General features: G+C 37.1%; 1 protein-coding gene across 6 annotated transcripts; it reads right to left on the reverse strand.

Moving 5' to 3' along the window:
- Positions 1 to 395: 395 nt before the first annotated feature.
- Positions 396 to 16,290, reverse strand: BuGZ (Bub3 interacting GLEBS and Zinc finger domain protein). Of its 6 annotated transcripts, none has more exons than XR_015837511.1 (9): positions 16,133 to 16,290; positions 15,539 to 15,665; positions 13,370 to 13,496; positions 12,049 to 12,205; positions 10,988 to 11,080; positions 9,675 to 9,945; positions 8,566 to 8,911; positions 3,832 to 3,899; positions 396 to 2,176 (listed from the first exon to the last, which is right to left on the reverse strand). XR_015837511.1 is itself a non-coding variant. In XM_088259877.1 (8 exons), the coding sequence occupies exons 1-8, from the start codon at positions 16,171 to 16,173 to the stop codon at positions 2,091 to 2,093; spliced, it is 1,227 nt and encodes a 408-aa protein (XP_088116003.1). In that variant the 5' UTR covers positions 16,174 to 16,290; the 3' UTR covers positions 396 to 2,090. The 6 variants fall into 6 exon arrangements, 4 of the variants coding, with proteins under 4 accessions (XP_088116003.1, XP_088116002.1, XP_088116001.1 ...); XR_015837510.1 differs by having other exon boundaries at positions 2,062 to 2,176; positions 12,049 to 12,241; XM_088259877.1 differs by lacking the exon at positions 3,832 to 3,899 and having other exon boundaries at positions 8,566 to 8,890.
- Positions 16,291 to 19,804: the final 3,514 nt, after the last annotated feature.

A 19,804-nucleotide genomic window follows, 5' to 3' on the forward strand; every position in this document is an offset into this window, starting at 1 on the left:
GGCTTTGGTTTGTCAACATATCAACACATTGAGGTGGAGACTGACCGGAGCATTTCGTCGTAACGTAACAGGTTATGTGATGCGAGCATTTGTATAGTCAGTACAGCGAGCCGAGCGCTCCATCCATAGTTTTAGATGTTCTTTGATGCTCGCCGCAAGCGATGTTACGATGTTATGTTATGACAAAATGCTCCGGTCAGTCTCCACCTTATTTGTAATTTATACACCTTTGACACCATCTCCTGCAGGTCTTCTCTACTATCGGCAAGAAGCACAGCATCGTCAGCATACAAAAGGCAACCGACAGTCAAATCGAACCATTTTATTTACATAGTTTATGGTCAGGCATCAATAAAAGGATATATGTTTGTGCAAATTACAAATAAAAGTCATCGTATGGGTGGCTATTTATTTTATTAGTTTAAAAATTGATTGAAACAGAACTACTAAACTATGAATATGCAATACATTATTACATGAATAATAATAATAATAGTAAACAATATCTCTAGGATTTCCCCACCCAAATGCCAGCAAGCTACTTGTATTTACAAGCAACGAGTCATTTTTTATTTGCATATCAAACGGGAACTTCAATAAATAAATAATACTAATAAGAAGTCTAGCGGGATTATGTAACTTTACTGTTATATTTATGTATGACAATATACAACATCCAAAGAAATTACATATAATTTATTTTTAAATTATCCAATAAAATTCACAAGTTTACAAATTATACTAAAAAGTATATATATATATTGTTCCGAAAAACACACTCGCTCTCATAAAAATTAATTCATATTAGTGATTTGTATGAGATCCAATTTACTGCATTTAGCATTCAAAAAGCCTTCAAGTTACGATTAATAATTAATCAATTAATATTATAAAATACAATTAGAATAGTCCAGTAGTTTACTAGGTCATTCAGTTGGGAAATGTAGTATAATAATTATAAAACTGTCTTAAAGAGTAACAAGTCATAGACAGGGGACTATCATTCCAACAACAGAACGTTGCGACATATGGAGTATGTCACCTGTCAACCTTAGCTGAAGTATGCTGCACTGAGTGAGGGAGTACCATCTGGAGGACGATACTTCAACTTGTGGGATTGACAGGGGATTGGCAGCCCAGCAACGGCTATTGCGATACGTCGCCCCTGCCTATTGCAGGCTCGGCACCGCGGAGAGGGCGACTCGAGGCCCGACAATAGCCGTTGCGACATTCCCGTCACCTGTCTGTACCGAGTTTGCTTATGTATTGATCCTTACAGAGGAGTTAACATCACCTTTTCCACTCGCCGAATCGGACGGTCGCTTTCCATTATCCAAAATTACAAAACAGTAAAAAGCTATCGAGTGCTCACATCGAGATTTAGAATAATGAATCGAGAGAAATGTAAGCTACGATCGAATGTGCAATATGGGCATCCTGCAGTCGGGATCGACTATTCTGATCGGATGGAGATGATGTATCGAAGCTTACCTTTGGGTCTTGTCAGGTGACAAAGTGAAGGTAGTATAAAGTGAGAGACTGACCTGATATGGCTCCAGGTCCGGGGATACTTAAGGCTACAATCCCTCCACCTTAGGTAGACTAGTGTCTTCACCGTACAAACATGTGGTGTTATTAGAGTATAGCCGAATAGTCGACAGAAAGGCGTTGTTAGAAGCTGCGGGATACAAGACGGAGGGGCGCAAAGGATAAAGTGATGAGTGACTTACATACGGGCGTCCCTGAACTCTAACTACGCGATGCGAGCGGCGCACATATACATCTGTCGACAGTAAGAACACATCAGTACAGAGCACATCGCTTACATTATTATTACATACTCCTTTGTAACGACAACATTACAGTACAGTCACATCCCACTAAGAAGTTCGGTGCGCTACGGTAACACTAACTCGGGACCTTATCGAGTAGAAGGCTAATTATCCTCTTCAGTCACAGCTACCGAGTATCCCGGGTTCGGTTAAACTTTCACTAACGGATACGAACGGAGAACGAGTGGAGTTTAGTAGAAGAGCAGAGTCCGGCGGCTGCAGTCAGGGGTACAGGATCCAGAGGGGGGGGCGAGGGGATCACCGGAAGCGCGGCGGCATCATCATCCCCGGGAACATGGGCATCCCCTGCATCGGGCCCATCATCCCGCCCAGGGGGATCATTCCTACAGCCAAACACACTCATTAGTCACGGCCTCGCACGCGCCCCGCAGCTACGCACTCGGCGGCACCGCTCCGCAGCCGGACCCGCCCGCTGCGGAGCGACCCCCTAATACCGTCCCATGTGTGAAAGAAAAATACCCAACATAGTGTTAATCATCATTATCGATAAGGTGAGAAGAAAAGTCTCAGAGTGACCGGATACATGTAGTACACGATGGTAATGTTAGTATCTACCCCCACACATGAAACCATTTCCGCTCGGGTGGACAAAACACATTTCCAGTAGTATTGTACATACACAGAGATGTATGATTCAAATGGTTGCAATTACACAACGCGGATTCAGATCATGAAGCGTACATTTAGGTAAACAACTCAATTTACATGTGTAAAATAGTTTAGTAAAGGTAACAGGGGACCACAGTAATAGTCCAACAGCAATAGATGCACTGCTGTGATTGTTCAAACACAATCACCTGTCTAAAGTATGTCTCACCTAGTTCTACCTAACGGGTGAGTACGGTACGGCCGTGCGCTCTTCTCTCGTGCGTTCCGCTCGCCACCTAAATAGGCAACTTGCGCACATTGCGCACACTCGTAGGCGCACTTCTAGTGCCAACATTTCACACTGAAATAAATGTATTACTTACCCCACTACCTAGAGCGTACGCAAGCTCTTCCGCGATCGGGCAGCCCCGCACTCGCTACCGTTACATATACTATACAAAACTCACTGAAACTGGTGGTAGTGACGAAGGCAGAGACGAGTGCGAGGCTGCGGGAACTGCGGAAGGGAACGCCGATACGCCGACACAATGCAGCACCGCTTAGGAAGTGCTTTACGGCGTACCCACTTACCTTCCGCCCCACGTAGATTAGAATACTCATAAAGCGCAACCATGGCAGTGTTGAATTGCGCACCCGTGTCTATTTATTGAATAATCAGTAATGAAAATAAAACCTACCACATTAAAAGTGTTTTGAAATAATAACTATCTAGGCATCTAATATCCAGAAACCAAGATGTGATTTGAAGCATTTCACAACCATGCCAAACATTCCAATACAAGATAACTGGGCCACAGCTGTGCTAAGTAATCCAAGCGTGCCACTCCACCGCGGCCCGGAGAAGTGGGAAGCGTCGATGCGAGAGCGCACGGAGCGCAGAGCGCGCCTCCGTGCGCACCGAGCGCACAGAGCGCACAGAACGACACCCGCCCTTCCCAAACTCTCCAGGCCTCGGCCGAACATGGCACCGATTAAATCATCACCCCAAAAACACATGGCAAATATTTGTTTAAAATTACACAATTATACTTTTGTTGTTTTAATAGTTACAGTAAAACTTAAATACGACAATAACAAATGTGATGATTGTACTCAAAGAGAAAAACAGCGGACAAATTCAAAACATACTATTGGACGAAGAGTGAATAAAAGATATCACGTAACTTCTCTCGGAATTATCCAAATTATAAATAAACAAAATTAATAGTATTTATATTATGATTATACAAAAATACATGGTACATATCAGAGCGAGACAGAAAGAGAATATACAGGAAAACAAAAAGGCACGGCGAATATTGCCTATAAAATAATAATAAAAAATAAGAATAATGCAGGTAAGTAACTTGGTACTTGGAATTTGGTCTACCTGGGTGCAGTACCGCAGTACCGAGGGCTCTCAGTGTGACTTACTGTCAGGACGGCCCAATCACATCACTTTATCAACCGTATAAAAAAACAGAACAAAAACAAAAATGTAATAGCAGCATTGGCAACACTAGACACTAGACAATGGGCATTCTCGAGGGAGGAGATGGAGTTGCCTTGCACTTGCTGGCGCTCACTGCATTCACCACCATATACCTCGTAACTCATTCGCACAACTTGAACACGCTAAATGAAAACTGCTTGTGTTGTCAGCTACACCTTTTCCTCTACACTCTTCAATAATAGGAATAAATAGGATAGTAGTAGTAGAATACTACCTACATAATGAGTAGCCAAACTAGATATGTATATACATAATGATTTTATATACAGTAATACCCCAAGTCGCACTCATAATGCAATTTACATATTCCCTTCCCCCTTAGCCTTCCCCATTTCCCAAACAAACCTTTTAATGCGTGTAAAGAATAAAACCTGCTTTAGATTTAGGCCACAAAAGACCAAATTGCTGAGATGATGCTTGTTGCAAATACTGTTGGTGAAAACTCTCTCAACATTGCTCAGAGAATCCAAGAACTCGACAAATAAATCATATCAGATTTGCCAGTGATTTGAAAGACTAATTCCACAAAAAATACTATTGTTTCTTTCATTTCTAATTTCGCGGTTCGCTTCTGATTACAGTCGGCCAATATTTCTATATTGACCTCCATCGTAGAACCGATTATCAACACCGTTATTACAAATTCATCCCCACTTATGCTTTTCCGACTTTCACCGTTTCCTCTTATCACACTCCAAAGTATTACTGTATTACGATTTTAGTAATCACAATATTCAATACAAATTATTATAATAGAAAAATAGGTCAATAGGGGGATGCTAGAGCCATACATTTTAGCATTATACAAATTCAAATACCTTGTTGGTACGAGTTAAACAGAGTTACGTACGAGTCAAGTACGGTAAACAGAGTTTTTCAATGCATACAATGAAAGTAAGATGGCTCTTCATTAGTTGCATAAGTTTCAAGGCTTGTTAGCTCAAACAAACTTACAAATAACTACATACTACGTTCACATCTCCCGCAGAAAGTAAGAATAGCTCTTCTCTAGGAGCATCGAGCAGTTCAGTACCCTGCCGACTCTATCCAACACCCGTACATACAAACTCACACGTAATCACAATATTCACATCTCAGACAGAAGAAAATGTCTAAACCTATCCATCGTAAACTCAATGCCTCCAAAATAACACAAGAGGAAAACTCTCAGACTCATCGTAAAGACAGATATTTTGGAGTAACAATCAAATAATACAATTATTAAAAGATCACTAGCCAAAGGTTTTTTTTAACACCACTCCAAGATATCTGTCACACAACCATAGTAGAATATGTATTATACAAAAGACTGACCCAAAAAATTATTGATTCAGACGACCATTTTCTCTGGGGTTCTTTCGGAGACATATTTCGTGAACTGCAGAAAGATGTTTTGTTAGATGTAAAGCCACATTTCACTGGTCTATTGCAATAATGAGATGGTGCTATTGTGATTGATATCATTATTATCTATTATTCAATAAGAATTACATACAGTAAAAGGTCATTTATAACAACCATGATTCAAAAAGTATTTTGACATTGCAGTCCCTCTAACGATTTTTCATACAAAACCTTTAATTATTTAGAAAAAACTAATTTTAAAATTACAATTTTTGTATACAGATTTTTAAAATCAGCAGCAACAAAAAAAATATGTAAAATTTTAATAAAAAAAGGGAGTTTAATTTCATTTACGGCTTTTGTTAATGATATGTTGGAAACATCACCGCACGTCTATTAATATGTGAAAAATTAGTGAATTTTTAAATAACGAGCTTTTAACATATTTGCTTTGTCCCTCTAGATAAAAATATTGTATTTAAATCGATCGTAATAAAAGTGCAAAAAAAATATTGAGTTTTATTTTTATTTTATTATTAAATGTGTATCTGTGTTATTAAAAGGTAAGCGCAAATATTTCAGTTCAATGCTACTTTCAGGTAAGCCTTAGCAGCTTGCGTTTGAAAATGGGAACCAAGCCTCTTGCGACTTGGCATCCATGACACTATCAGGGGCATCAAAACCCGACCTATTGTATGTCAGTAAAACTGTGTTTCATCAGCCGACCGCAATAATTACAATACAATGAGACGACTACAATTGAAATGAGGAATAGTGAAGTTTTAAAATCGCAAGAAAAGGCTTCAGTGATCATTATTTTGATGTTATTTGAAGTGCGCAGCTAGTATGTTACTGTATACATACATTAAAATGGGGATATCTTGCAATTCCTGCCAATATAAAAGTACTCAAGACTGCAGTAGGTACTCGTGGTGTCTATATTGCAGTAAACCAACGGCATGTTTGTATAAAATAATGAAAGCAAAAAATAAAACCATAGATGATTCACATCAGGCTTGTCCATCCTGCAAACTAGATGGCTATGTGTGCGACCTAACAAAATATCGTAGACTTGAGAGTTTTTTGAGATATCTACTAAAGATATCATTCATGTTACGAAACTTACAATATAAACATGCTATTAATTTATAAGCGATGATTATTTTTTTACTAATTTAATTTGTTTGTTAGTAATGAAAGATACATAAAATCATTCTCAAATAATTGTTTTTATTCAATTGCTGGCCGTGCGATAATTATTTCTGGACGTAATGAATGGTGCCTCCTTTTGGCGCACAATAGGCATCGCTAGTGTGCGTGGGTACACCGACATGGCACTTCAATGTGCAATTATAAACAGTCGCGTTGAATACTGATGAGAACTGACAGTTGCAACAACTGCCATCCAAGAAATAGTGTCTCAAACATCCTGTGTTTCTGTTTTGTCTTTTACTTAAATAATAAAATATTCACGAAATGATGAACATTAAATAAGTTTAACTACACAATAGTTGGTATTTTTGCTATTGAGCTTTTGTAAAGTGTTGTTGAATGTTTACGTGTGGCCCTAAACAACTTGTCTTCTTCCAACGTTGCCAAGGGAAGCTGAAAGGTTGGACACCCCTGAATTACATCATTTTGATCATTACAATATGACCTTTGTGAATGAAATATTATTTGGGGTCAGTTTTTTGAAAATTATTTTTAAAAAAACAGGTAAACCTTAGGGAAAATTGCCAATGTATAGAAACGAGATATTATATTATATTAATTTATTGTCATTCAGATCATTCTTTAATGTTAATCTACCTCAAGGTGTTAATTATTATGTATTCATTTATAATTAATTTTTATGTGGAATAAATATGTATATTATCTGTTGGCATAATAATAACTGGTTCGTACCTGGAATGTATCATCCTACGACCCTATATAAATAATCATGAGTCATGTTAAAACACAATAAAGAAACAGTCTATACTTTAATATGAGGAAAATCATTTTCAACATAACAGCACCTGTATTCACGATGAGGAATTTGACATTGTAATTCTCGAAAACAAAACTCATATTTCGTGAGCTTGTTTTCACATGTTTCTCTGACAGTCATCTCTCAATCGTGTAATTACATTATCTAATATTTTTATTTTTATTTTATTAATTTATTTGCAAGGTGGCAAGTGTAACTCGGTTTTGTGTATTGTGGACAAAGAAAAGATTTTTTGCGATTTTAATGAATTATTTGTGCCGAAATATTAGGTTCTCGGGGTATATTTTTTCAAAGATTTTTATGCATTCATCCATAGTGTAGTTGTCAGCGCGTTTGGCTGCCGTGTTGGAGGTTCCGGGTTCGATTCCCAGGGAGGGAGGGGGGAAATAAATACTAGTGATTTCACACTCGAATATTTATTTAATATTACCTTGGAATGGTCCCCGAAGCGCAGGGCTGATCACCTTGCCTTCATGTAAGTAACGATCAACATAACACTGCGTTTATATGATGCAGCGCCCTATGCACCATTGAGTGCAGATACGAATAATACTTTTTTTTTTGAGGTCAAGGGATCTTGCATCCCTTATGTCACTGCGACCATATTAGGTCTATTGCGACCTCCCTCTGAATTACAGCTCACTGCCAAGACCTACATGAGTCATGTAACTAACGACCTGTCCTGGTGGTAGGAGCTTCACCTTCTTGGAGTCCAGTAGAGGTCCTCCAAGGATGTGACTTCGTTTGTGAGCGAGTGCGTCACAATTGTGGAGAATGTGGATTGGCGTTTCGTCACTCTCCATACATAATCTGCATACTGGGGAGTCATGAAGTGAAATTTTTGTCATGTGTTTCCTCAGTCTGCAGTAAATGTCTCTTACATTCATTCCTATTAATCCAAAACTTAAGTGCCATGTAACCGGCTCCGATTTTTAATAAATATTTTTGATTAAGTTTCACATTTTTAATTGCGTTTAATTAGTCCCCCCAGTTTTATTCCCAGTATGCACTGGGGAATCATGAATAATACATTGTTGTGAAGTTATTTTTATTTGAAAGTAAACGACCTCCTTCTCGTGGAGGTCCAAGAGGGAGGCTGAAGTGAGCGAGTAATGTGACGATGGAGACGACCTCCTTCTTGTAGAGGTCCAAGAGGGAGGTCATTGTTCAATACTAGACAGAAGAAGAAGGCTGAAGTGAGCGAGTAATGCGACGATGGAGAGACGACCGGTCAGAGTGGGGGGTGGCGGGGCACAGAGGTGTGTGTGGGTACAGACCTGGGGGGAACTGCATGGTGGGCGGGCGCAGCATGTTGAGCTGCGGCATGGCCATGTGCTGCGGCATGGGCTGCATGAGGTGCAGCGGGCGGCCCAGCTGGCCGAGGGACACGGGCAGCAGCTGCGGCGGGCGCGGCAGGGAGCGCAGCAGCGCGGCGTGCGCGTCCTGCGCCTGCTTCTGCGCCGCCACGGCCAGCTGCACAGCCGCCAGCTGCTGCTGCTGCTGCGCCTGCTGCTGCTGCGCCTGCTGCTGCACGGCCGCGTGCTGCTGGTGCGCCGCCACCTGCTGCTGCACGGCCGCGTGCTGCTGCGCCGCCAGCGCGTGCTGCCGGACATTGTAACGCATCTACGCTCTGTGATTAAAGCCGCCACACAACCCACTAAAATCCCCACACTACACTCTAAAATTTTCATTTATTTTTTCATCCATAATTATTACAGCACATGTTATAACTATTATATTACTTAACCCTCGAATCGAATGGAGAGGGACTTACACTCATGGTTTAATGTTTTATATAATTAATGTAACAGTCTTTTTTTATATATTTTTTCAAGATTTATATGTAATGGGCATTAATTTTTTTCTTAAGAATTTTTATATCTTCTATTTTTTAAATTTCTTTAGGGAGTTTATCGAAATATTTAATTCCCAAATATTTGAAGTTTTGTTGAAATTGCTTAGTATTGCATTTTGGAGTTGAAAAATCATTTATGATTCTCGAAGATAAACTTTTTTTTAAATTCAAATATTTGTCACCCTTTAGTATTTGAAAAATTGCAGTTTTTTTTATAAATGGTTTCTATGTTTATATCTCTCTCTCTAACCCTTATCCGCACCCCAATGGTGCATAGGGCACTGCATTATATAAACACAGTGTTATCTTGATAGAAGGAAAGGTGATCAGCCCTTCGCTTTAAGTACCAGTCCAGGGTAATATTGAATAAATATTAGAGTGAAAAAATCGATAATATTAATTGATCCCCCCTGGGAATCGAGCCCGGGACCTCTAGAACGGTAGCCGAGCGTGCTGACGATTAACACTACGGAGGTGGAAAAAATGTTTATATAAAAAATGGAAAATAAAAAAACAGGAGTGTTGCCCTACCTCCGCGATGGCCTGCTGCAGGTGCGCCTGGTCAGCCTGGTGCGAGGCAGGCGCGGCGGCCTGCACGGCGGCGGCCTGCGCGGCGGGTGAGGGCGCGCCGCGCGCCGCCTCCGCGCGCCTGTAGCGCGGCAGGCGCGCGCGCAGCTCCTCCAGGCTCACGTCCTCGGGCGGGTGCATAATACGCGACCCGGCGCCCGTGCTAGTTACCAGCGGCCGCAGCGGGGACGCCGCGCCCGCCACGCTCGTCGGCGGCGCGCTTATCGTCACGTTACTAAGCAAAATATAAAATTTTTATCAACAACTTGTTCCTTTTTCTTTTAGACGCATCACGGCTGTCCAAACTCAAAACACAGTAAGGGACATTTTTTTTGTAGTACGTTTTTTTTTGCATTTTTGGACTAAGTAGATTCTACTTAGTCAAAAAATGTACTACAAAAAAATGTCCCTTACTGTGTTTTAAGTTTGGACAGCCGATCACTCATGTAGTACATGTTTGCTAACTTTTTTCTTTTTCATCTTTTTTACTTTTTTATTTTTTTATTTTCTGTTAAAGTCAAGTATATGTAGTTTATATTAACACTTTTAATCTGATTTAACTTCTTATAATATCTATTGTATTCTTGCCAGTGCCCTTTACTATGGCCTAAATATAATGTATACCCACACACAGGCCATGCCTTTGTGGGATCTTTTTTTGTATATATATTATGTTTTTTTTTGTACTTGTATTCATATTATGTTGTGAAATGCAAAAGAATTTAAAATAAAGAAAAAAAACTTTTTTTTTGTATGACGGTCGTAAGCCCTGAAAATGACTTCCATATTCTTCTTCATCTATGTTGAGATGTCAAAAAAATTATATGAAAAATAGCTCCTATAATTGGAGATAACGCAGATTTGTGAACAAGTATGGACACACTCAAAGTGTTGTAACCCCAATTTTAGTTTGTGAGTTAGGTTTTTTTTTCTTTTCTGTCCATCAAATTGTGATGGTTTGTGTCAAGGAAAAAAAATCGCAACTTGTGATACGGATCGATGAATAATGGTTGTCGTGATGAAAACATACACAGAGCAAGAGTGATATTTAAAATGATTGATTGGATTTATAATACCTCGAGACCATCCAATGATTTGCTCGATATTTGTAATGACTAATTTTATTGCAGCCGGCCAAGAGGCATTCATTGATAAAACAAAGATATATTTCTTATGACCGTCATAGGTTGGTTTAAGTGTAAAATGTAAAGTGACCAGTTAAACCAACCTATGACGGTCATAAGCCCTGTAAATGCCCAGAAGATATATGTATTTACCTGTAAGCCGGGAAGGCTGGCTTGGGAGCAGATTGTGCGGCACTGGTATGCGGTACAACACCCGGGAATAATGGCCGGACTCCTCCCATCATCCTGACAAAAATAATCATAATAAATAATGCTGACATCAAAAATTACTAATGTAGCAATTTTAACCGCTTAAGGAGCACACCTGGCGGCTATTATGTGCAAAAAATAAGCACACCCGAGTTTGCATGGGCAAGTTTAACATGCAAAAGAGACCACTCACATATGTACTCGGGTGAAAATAAATACGATTTATAGTATATTATTCTAGTTAGTACTGAGCAGTGTTTTAAGCAGTGACGTCATGTATTTTTTGTTTGAATTACGTGATTCAATTTGGATTGACTGTATAGATTATCTTTTAAAGATTTTATACCCTTTTATATTGAGTGATGTTGACGATTTAGACTTTAAGTATGCATATTTAGATGTGGACATTGAGGACGGTGATGAAAGCGATGTGTCTTCCAATAGTCCAGTGATGAAGATGATGAACCAAGTATTTGGCGTTGAGTAAACATCAACTAACCCGATGTACCTCCTTCATGATTTCAATTTATTGGCAAACTGGCAAAATACACTAAGTACAGTTTGAAATGATGAAAATTCACGTGGTTTTAAAAGTAAATTCAACTTTTTAACAACTTTCAGAGATTAATAGCGGCTATTTTATTCAGGCTAAAAGCTTTAAATGACAGGGATTATTGAAACAGGAATTTTAAAGTTAATGTTTTTTGCCAGTATACCCACGATGTCAGTAAAAAAATCATTCATTAAAAAAAGGTGTTTTTTCATGATTTCTGAAGGGGTTTTTTTTAAAAAAAAAAAAAGTGGAATATTTGAGTTTTTATTATTTACACAAATATTTCAATTTTATACTATTTCTGTGAGCCTAAGCGGCTCATTATTAAAAATAGGTATCAAATTCTGGTGCAGTAGGTTCAAACCGAGAAACTCTGACTTAAGAGTCTCCGACACTAACCACGGGACCACAAGATCGGATATGGGCATGGAAGCATCCAAGCGTAACTTACGGAGGAGGGGGTCCGGGCATGTACGGCGGGGGCGGCATGGGCCCCATGAGCGGCATGGGGTACATGGGGGGTGGGAGCGGGGCGGGGAGCAGTCCGGGACCCGCCTTCTTCTTGGCGGCGGGCTCCTCTTCGTCACTGTCCTCGTCCCGACCTCCGCCTGCACAATTCAATTGATCCGTCGGTAAACTCTTAACTATAATTTGTCCAATTTTAAAATTCAACGTGATTAATTAAAGAATGAACTAACACATTTTCATGAACACATAAATCTGACCATGTTTGGGCAATAATTAACTAATATTGTTAAAGGTGGAGACTGACCGGAGCATTTCGTTGTAATGTAACACGTTACGATGCGAGCATTTAGGCAGTCAGTCACCAAGCGGAGCGCTCCATCCATAGTTTCGGATGCTCGGTGATGCTCGCCGCAAGTGATGTTACGACGTTATGTTACGACAAAATGCTCCGGTCAGTCTCCACCTTAACACATTTTGGACGGGTATTTTTTACGCCTGCGTCACCACTGGTGACAGGATTTGATAATTTTATACATATTGTTCATAGCTTGACAAAGATTGGTAGATAATATTCATATGAAAATATTAAATGATTCCTTCTTTTCTGACTTTGAAATGAGGCCGGCGCAGAAGGTAAAATGACCCTTCCTGTCTTTAAGCATCAATCGACCAAAAGGGTGAAATACCTTTCCCGTCGTAAGTATGTTAATGAGAAATGCTTAAAAGCGTCATTTATATACTGTTGGTAGGAAGAGGGAGACGCTTGTAAATATTCTATTTGCTTACTTTTGATAGAGTGCATGAGACGCCAAAAAACACTGTGCAGATTGGAATCGGGTTTGCGGTTACTTGTGATTAGTATATGACCCTAATTAGTATACGAATTAGGGTCGAGGTTGATGAAAAAACTGCAGACAATGACGTTAATAACAAAATTGTTTCATATTTCTTCAATACATTTATAATATTTCATTCATTTCATTCAAACCCTTATCCGCACCCGATGGTGCATAGGGCACTGCATCATTTATACGATGGTTTATACGCACTGTTATCTTGATCGTTAACACGTGATGGAAAGCTGATCAGCCCTCCGTTTCCGGTACTAGTCCAAGGTAATATTGAATAAATATAAGAGTAAAAAAATCACTAATATTTATTTGACCCCCCCTGGGAATCAAACCCGGGACCTCCAGTACGGTAGCCGAGCAAGCTGACATTACACTACGGAGGCGGACATATTTATAATATTACTCGTATGTAATATTATATAAGTGATAGTATGACGTAGTAATATCAATTACCTGATCTTTGCTTGTCATGCTCCTTTAAATCATCTGGAGGAATGCCTTCCATTCCATATATTTCTATTTCTATATTAGATCTATTGGATAGTGAGTTGGGTACTTTATCTATCGCTTCTTTGTGGACCTGAAATATAAAGTCAAGAATAGTGAGATCATTCAACAACACTTTTTTTTAGCCTTTTTAATCAACAATTTTTCATATAACAGGGTTAAAGCTATCGAGTGCCAACTGTAGGAACATGAATTTTTGGGTAATATATCCAAAATAAAACACGGTTTTTGTTGGATTGAATTCTACTTATGTATATTTTAATACGTGACGCGTTTCGTCTTCTTAGGACATTATCAAACACCAACAATTCAATATGGAATTCTACCAACTGTCTGCAGTTACAATAAATAAAAAAATGTAGGAACATGGTCAAAACCAGGTACAAATCCCCAGCATCACCCGCGCCATCTGCAGTTGAATATCCACAATGACGGGAGCTTAACAAGCTGCTCTCCGGCATTACCATTGCACAGGGAGGCGTCCTGCCCAACATCTTGGCCATACTCCAGCCCAAGAAGACCAAGAAGAAGGCGCAATAATACGGCGGCTCTACTTTTACCCCTTCAGACTTAGCCGATTGACCACGTTTTGCATAAATATTTTTTTATCTATCATAATCCATATTGGTATAAGCGCCCTTGAGGTATTATTTAGCAAAAATGGCGCTATATAAATCATCCAAGATTATTTTTATTAAATTCTATTGCCATGCTTATATTGTCCTCTGAGGTCAAAAGATTGGAAACGGTCAAGAGTAGAATTTGGTTTGGTTTAGGTGGACCCTGGGATTGTTCATACTTGCCCAGAAAATCTCCCATCAAAATACAAATATTTGGAATTTATACAACATCATTGAAAGAATGTAATAATGTGGATTTACCATATTTTCTCAAGTTTTTTTCCGTAGGAACTAACTATTTAACTCAGGTCATAAATTGTGCTATAGACGTCTCGTTTGCACTTTTACACCTTATAGGCGGTCAGGTAATAATACCATATTGATGACCAAAAACGGTTAAAAATATTGTTGGAGCAAAATTTTTTGATGGCGGGAAATTTAGTCAACATATTTTAAACTTTGGAAGATTTCCTAAAATTCTAATCGAAAGAGGGGAGAGAAATAATTCAAATTTTCAAGATCATTCAAGACCAAGAAAGATCTAGAATTGTTTAATTTAGGTTATCTTTTTATCAAATTGTTTATAATTTGAGTGCTTCAACTGAATATCGGGACATTTCTTTATCATTAAGAGGCCATTGCCAATAATGGTAACATTTCCTAACAGTTACATCCCAATATGCTACTAACACATTGTAGTCGGGCGCTTCGAACAATAGACTCTAGCCTATAGCGGGTGTTTTTCGCGATTAGCGCAAAAATATATCGCTTTCTTAAAATTGACACAATTTCTAAACCAAATAATATTTTCGATTGAAATTTTCAAAGAAATCATATATGACATTTGATCATCAAAAATAAATTATAATCATAATTTTTAATTAAGTATTCCGTATTTCACAATTTTAGAAGCATTGTAAACTATAAAAAATAGTCTTCCCCTCCGAGGTATCATTCCCTATACAATACTAATATATTCAAATAATAACATACCAAACAGTAAACAAAACAGTGCGAGCGGTATGAAAAATAGTCCGATACGTGAAATGGCTCAAACTAAACATGAGATTGAGATCGCATAAAAACTCTAGATTTCTGGGGATGCCTTTACAAGCGACACACTAGCCAATCTGGACAAGACATCTCAAATAACGTCAACAGACTATCGCCTAGCACCCAGGTAGCAGATTACCCTTCAACGCGTTTTATTTCACGCTGATAACAAACCCGTATATTATATCCGTTTCCCGCCGATAACCGACAGTCGACAAAAACCGCATTTGCCGTGTCCCGCAGTTGACCGACAGTCCACGAAAAACGGCAAATGCCGTGTCCCGCCGACAACGTGCTAATATATTGAATTTTACTTAACATTATTTGTCACATATGGAAATATTCAATGCTATTTCCCCTATTACTAGCTATTACGGAGAAACATAGGATATGTAGAAATTTCACTGTATTTTGCATTAATTTATAATAAATAGTTTATTACCTGCATACAATGTATGGACAATCCTGGCCCTGTGTAAAGCTTCTTATGACAAATATGGCATTTGAAATGTTTAGCTTTTTGGTGTTGAATTAAGATTTTTTCATCGTCGAATTCCCTGTTACAATACCTGATACAACACGGTCAAGGAAAATCATGTAAAAATTACTATATACCATGATTTTACAAAGAAAAACGAAAATTATTAATACCAATTATAAAATGTCAAAATGCAAGGTTATAAAAATCAATATTGAACATACTGCATTCGATAACCAACTTTTGATTAAACTGAGTATATTAACCGAAAATAAGAATACACATATCGAATTAGTTAATACATTTATCTGGACATTATCGTGGGAAAATTTGCTGGGCAGATTGCGAAATCCGCGACAATATTTTACGTAATTTTCAAGGAACATCGCGATCCAGAAATTGCGACATTTTACAAATTCGAATAAACAAATCACTTTTGAAAAATATAAGGTGTGACCTATTTACGTAGCAGATTATCTATACATCTTATACACCTTAAAATTTCGCTTTGTCGACGGTTATGCGGAATAGTGCTAAAATCACAATGGAAAAGGATACCAGCACCATGGTTTAGAAGCCTTCTTCTTTTTACGTCCCATATTTAGTCAAGTCGCTATTGAGTCACAGAAAAAAATAAACTTTACTTTTTAATAAATCGAGCGAACGATAATAAAAATACCAACGATGCACTACTTTGCACCATTTACACCAAAATGGCCGACGGAAGTGGATAGAAGATATGAATTCGTGACTTTATTGCGACGTAGAATCGTTGGACGAGATAAACGTCATACGTATTACTACTTGATAGAAAGAGACGACCATAATTCTACATATTTGGAGCTTGTTTCAGTAATGCCAACAATAAATAAATAATAAATTAATTACAAAAAAATGTAGCTAGGTAGGTCTCTATTATTGCCATATCTTCCTTATTTAGAAGGCGGTGGCCGAAGACAATATGAGGAAAAAGTTTTTTTTCTAAAATTAAAAATTAGCTCATTCCAATATTATTCAGAAATTCAATTCAATTAGTTTTTATTTAAAGCAACGGTTTTGCTTTAGACCTTTTAGACTTTTTTGAGTTATTTTCATATCATAATTCATGACTAAGTAGGTATTTACCCTGAGGCAGTATTTTACGAAAATAACGTTACATAAATTATTATTAGTTTTGTAGTTATTGACTAATTAAAAAGAGATAATTTTATTCTTCCAACTCTATGGACGCAATGTTTTTCAGGTACCAGCCCAGGTTGTTATGCCTGAAAATTCATGGCTATTTTGATCATACTAAAACTTGGTTCACCAGCATGGTAGCAAAAGCGCTAAGCACGTTATCAAAATATTAATAATAAAAAAAAACGTGCATTATTCCCAAAAAATAATATTTGCTTCTATAGAATCTTTGTTAAAGATGTATATATTATCGACAAATATTATTATTTCAAAATTTTAGTATCATAACAAGTTATTTCAAATTATACCAAAAAATCACTAAAATTTCGACTTTCTCAGGTCTAAATACTTACGTAAAATCAAATATGTAGTACTTACTTTTTAGATTGCAGGCAAACTTGTACCAAATATGCATTAAATTTAAAATCAGCTTACTACAAAAAAAACCTATGTGCAAAATCATAAAAGCTATGTTTTTTGGCGACTCGTTTTAGCAGAGTTGAAATATAATCTTCATTCTTCTTCAAACCCTTATCCACACCCCAATGGTGCATAGGGCACTACATCATATAAACAGTGTTATTTTGATTGTTAACACAGGAGGGAAATGTGATCAGCCCTCCTCTTCAGGTACTAGTTCAGAAAAATATAGAATAAATGTTAAGAGTGAAAAAATCACTCACATTTATTTGATCCCCTCCCTGGGAATTGAACCCGAGACTTCTAGTACGGTCAGACATGTGCGGAAGCTAAAGCGTTAGATATTATGCAGTGCGAGTCGAAGTTTGTTCGGCAGCTATATCTCATAAACAGTTAAGTTTGCATGAGTTGGAGATAGATGCAATGAGATGAAATTGGATTTTGTGGAAATTGGAGATGTCCGAAGAGCCGCAAACGTCTATGTAAAGAGCCGCATGCGGCTCGCGAGCCGCTCCTGTTGACCCCTGCCGTATACCGTATCTTTTTGAGCTTTTTTTCCAGTAATGATTAATTGATGATAAATAATCATTCCCAAACAGATTTGTCTTTATTTGTGTCAATTTTTGTCAACATTGTTATATCTTACCTTTTAAAAAAAAAATTCTTAAAAAAAACAAACAACAAACCTTGAATAGACAGGTGAAAAGCAGCAGTGTGGTGGGAGAATTTCACAACAAATAGGTACCTAAAAAAAAAAAAAAATGCCGCTCGTTGCACATGGTAAATTGAATGAATCAATTTTGACAACCAATAATTTTTTTTTTCAAACAGATGTGTTTATTTTTCTTGTAGGAGCCATAAGAATTATGAGGAAAGATAATTGAAGTGTTTTCATCTCTTTTGTTGATAATATAACTATTTTCGATGATTTCATGCTTAAATTTAATATGATAGAAATTGCTTACATTCAACACATACAAAAAATTCAATACGTTCTACAATTTGTACTATTATTATTTATGAATTCAGCAAAATAACCTTTATAATCAATAAAATTATTACTGTAATGAATGACGCACTTACATGAGGCCGATTTTACAAGACATTCCACTTAGCCAACCCAATATTGATTTCATGTAAATATGTATTCCAAAATAATTTTCTTTGAGCCAATCAATTGAAATAGAACGCTTTTTAACTTTAAAAAAAGTCATTTTAAGGAAATACATATCGCTTGAAAAAGTCATTTTACGATGCTGGTCCACTGAGTCAAAACCCAGTGGACCAGCATCGTAAAATTACTATTTTTAAGCTGCCATGTTCCTTGCTGACGATAGATTTTGATTAACATTTCTGATATAACTCTTCAGAAACTTAATTCAATATTGGTACATTTCTCCCATTGTACCTATTGCTTGCTCAATAACAAGCATTAATCCTGCAACGACACTTAAAATAGGAGATGTATTAACAATGTGATATTTCTTTTATGAAAAGTGATTTTACATATTCATTTCAGTCAAAAAGTCTAGTTTGATTGCTCCACGTATTTCTATATGCGTTCATACTCAACAAAATAGTTACAAAATAATTCGCTTTTTTGTAAACTGTTTGTACTGTAGTGAAATAGGACTGACAGAGGTATCCCAGTACTTTCTATGAGTAATTTATAAAGTAAATATGAACATATTAAAATTTTAAAAACTAAGGCTCAACTGTTAAGGTAACTAACTCAAGTTGAGCTAAAATTAATTTTTGCTAAATAACACATCATTTTACATAAACTTTATAAAATAAAATATTTGGTTGGATGTGCACTTTAGTTTTTATTCCTTTATTATACAGATGAAAATAATAATGACACCGAGCTAAGATAAAAAATTATATATTTCACTAATTCTATACAATCATTAGGTACAATGCTGAAATGACATAAAACTGACCATAAAATGAAAATATTTCATGAGCCCTGACCCTAATGAAATAAAAATATGAATATAACTATTCTAATAATCATATACATATGTGTTGTGTATACATGACAGAATAAACATCAGCTTCCACTAAATGGTGCTTCCATTTCAATATAAACACACAAAAACTTGCACTTAAAGGTAAAATATTCAAGCAAATGTAGGACTTCTAGTACTGCATATGGGTTAATTGTTTCTAACTAAAATTGTAAACCAAAGCGAAAAGTTAACCTAAAATATTAAGGTACAAAAGCAGTACGTAGATGACACTAAAACTTTAGTCCAAGTTGACTTTTATGATACAAGCAATACCGCCAAGTAGAAATAGACCGACCTAATTATTATATACACAAGTTATCCATTACATTAGACACTATGATATTATGTTCCAATATTATATCTTTAAACAAGGCAAAATCGTATTCAATGTTACAAATTAAAACCACTTATCATTATCTTCTTAAAATGTAATCATTATTGTGACAGTTATATTCTACGTAATAAAACTTACAATACCACACTTGGGTATTGGTAAAGTTATACTGTAGGATAATAGAAAAAATACTCGTATTTAAATAATAAATTGAACTTACCAGAAAAAAAACCCTACCTTAATGAAGTTACGAACTTATAATAAACCTATTAAAGATAGATCATA

This window comes from Brachycentrus maculatus, unplaced genomic scaffold (genome assembly GCF_059751285.1).
Source record: "Brachycentrus maculatus isolate JH-2025_06_01 unplaced genomic scaffold, ASM5975128v1 h1tg000120l, whole genome shotgun sequence".
Taxonomy (NCBI): domain Eukaryota; kingdom Metazoa; phylum Arthropoda; class Insecta; order Trichoptera; family Brachycentridae; genus Brachycentrus; species Brachycentrus maculatus.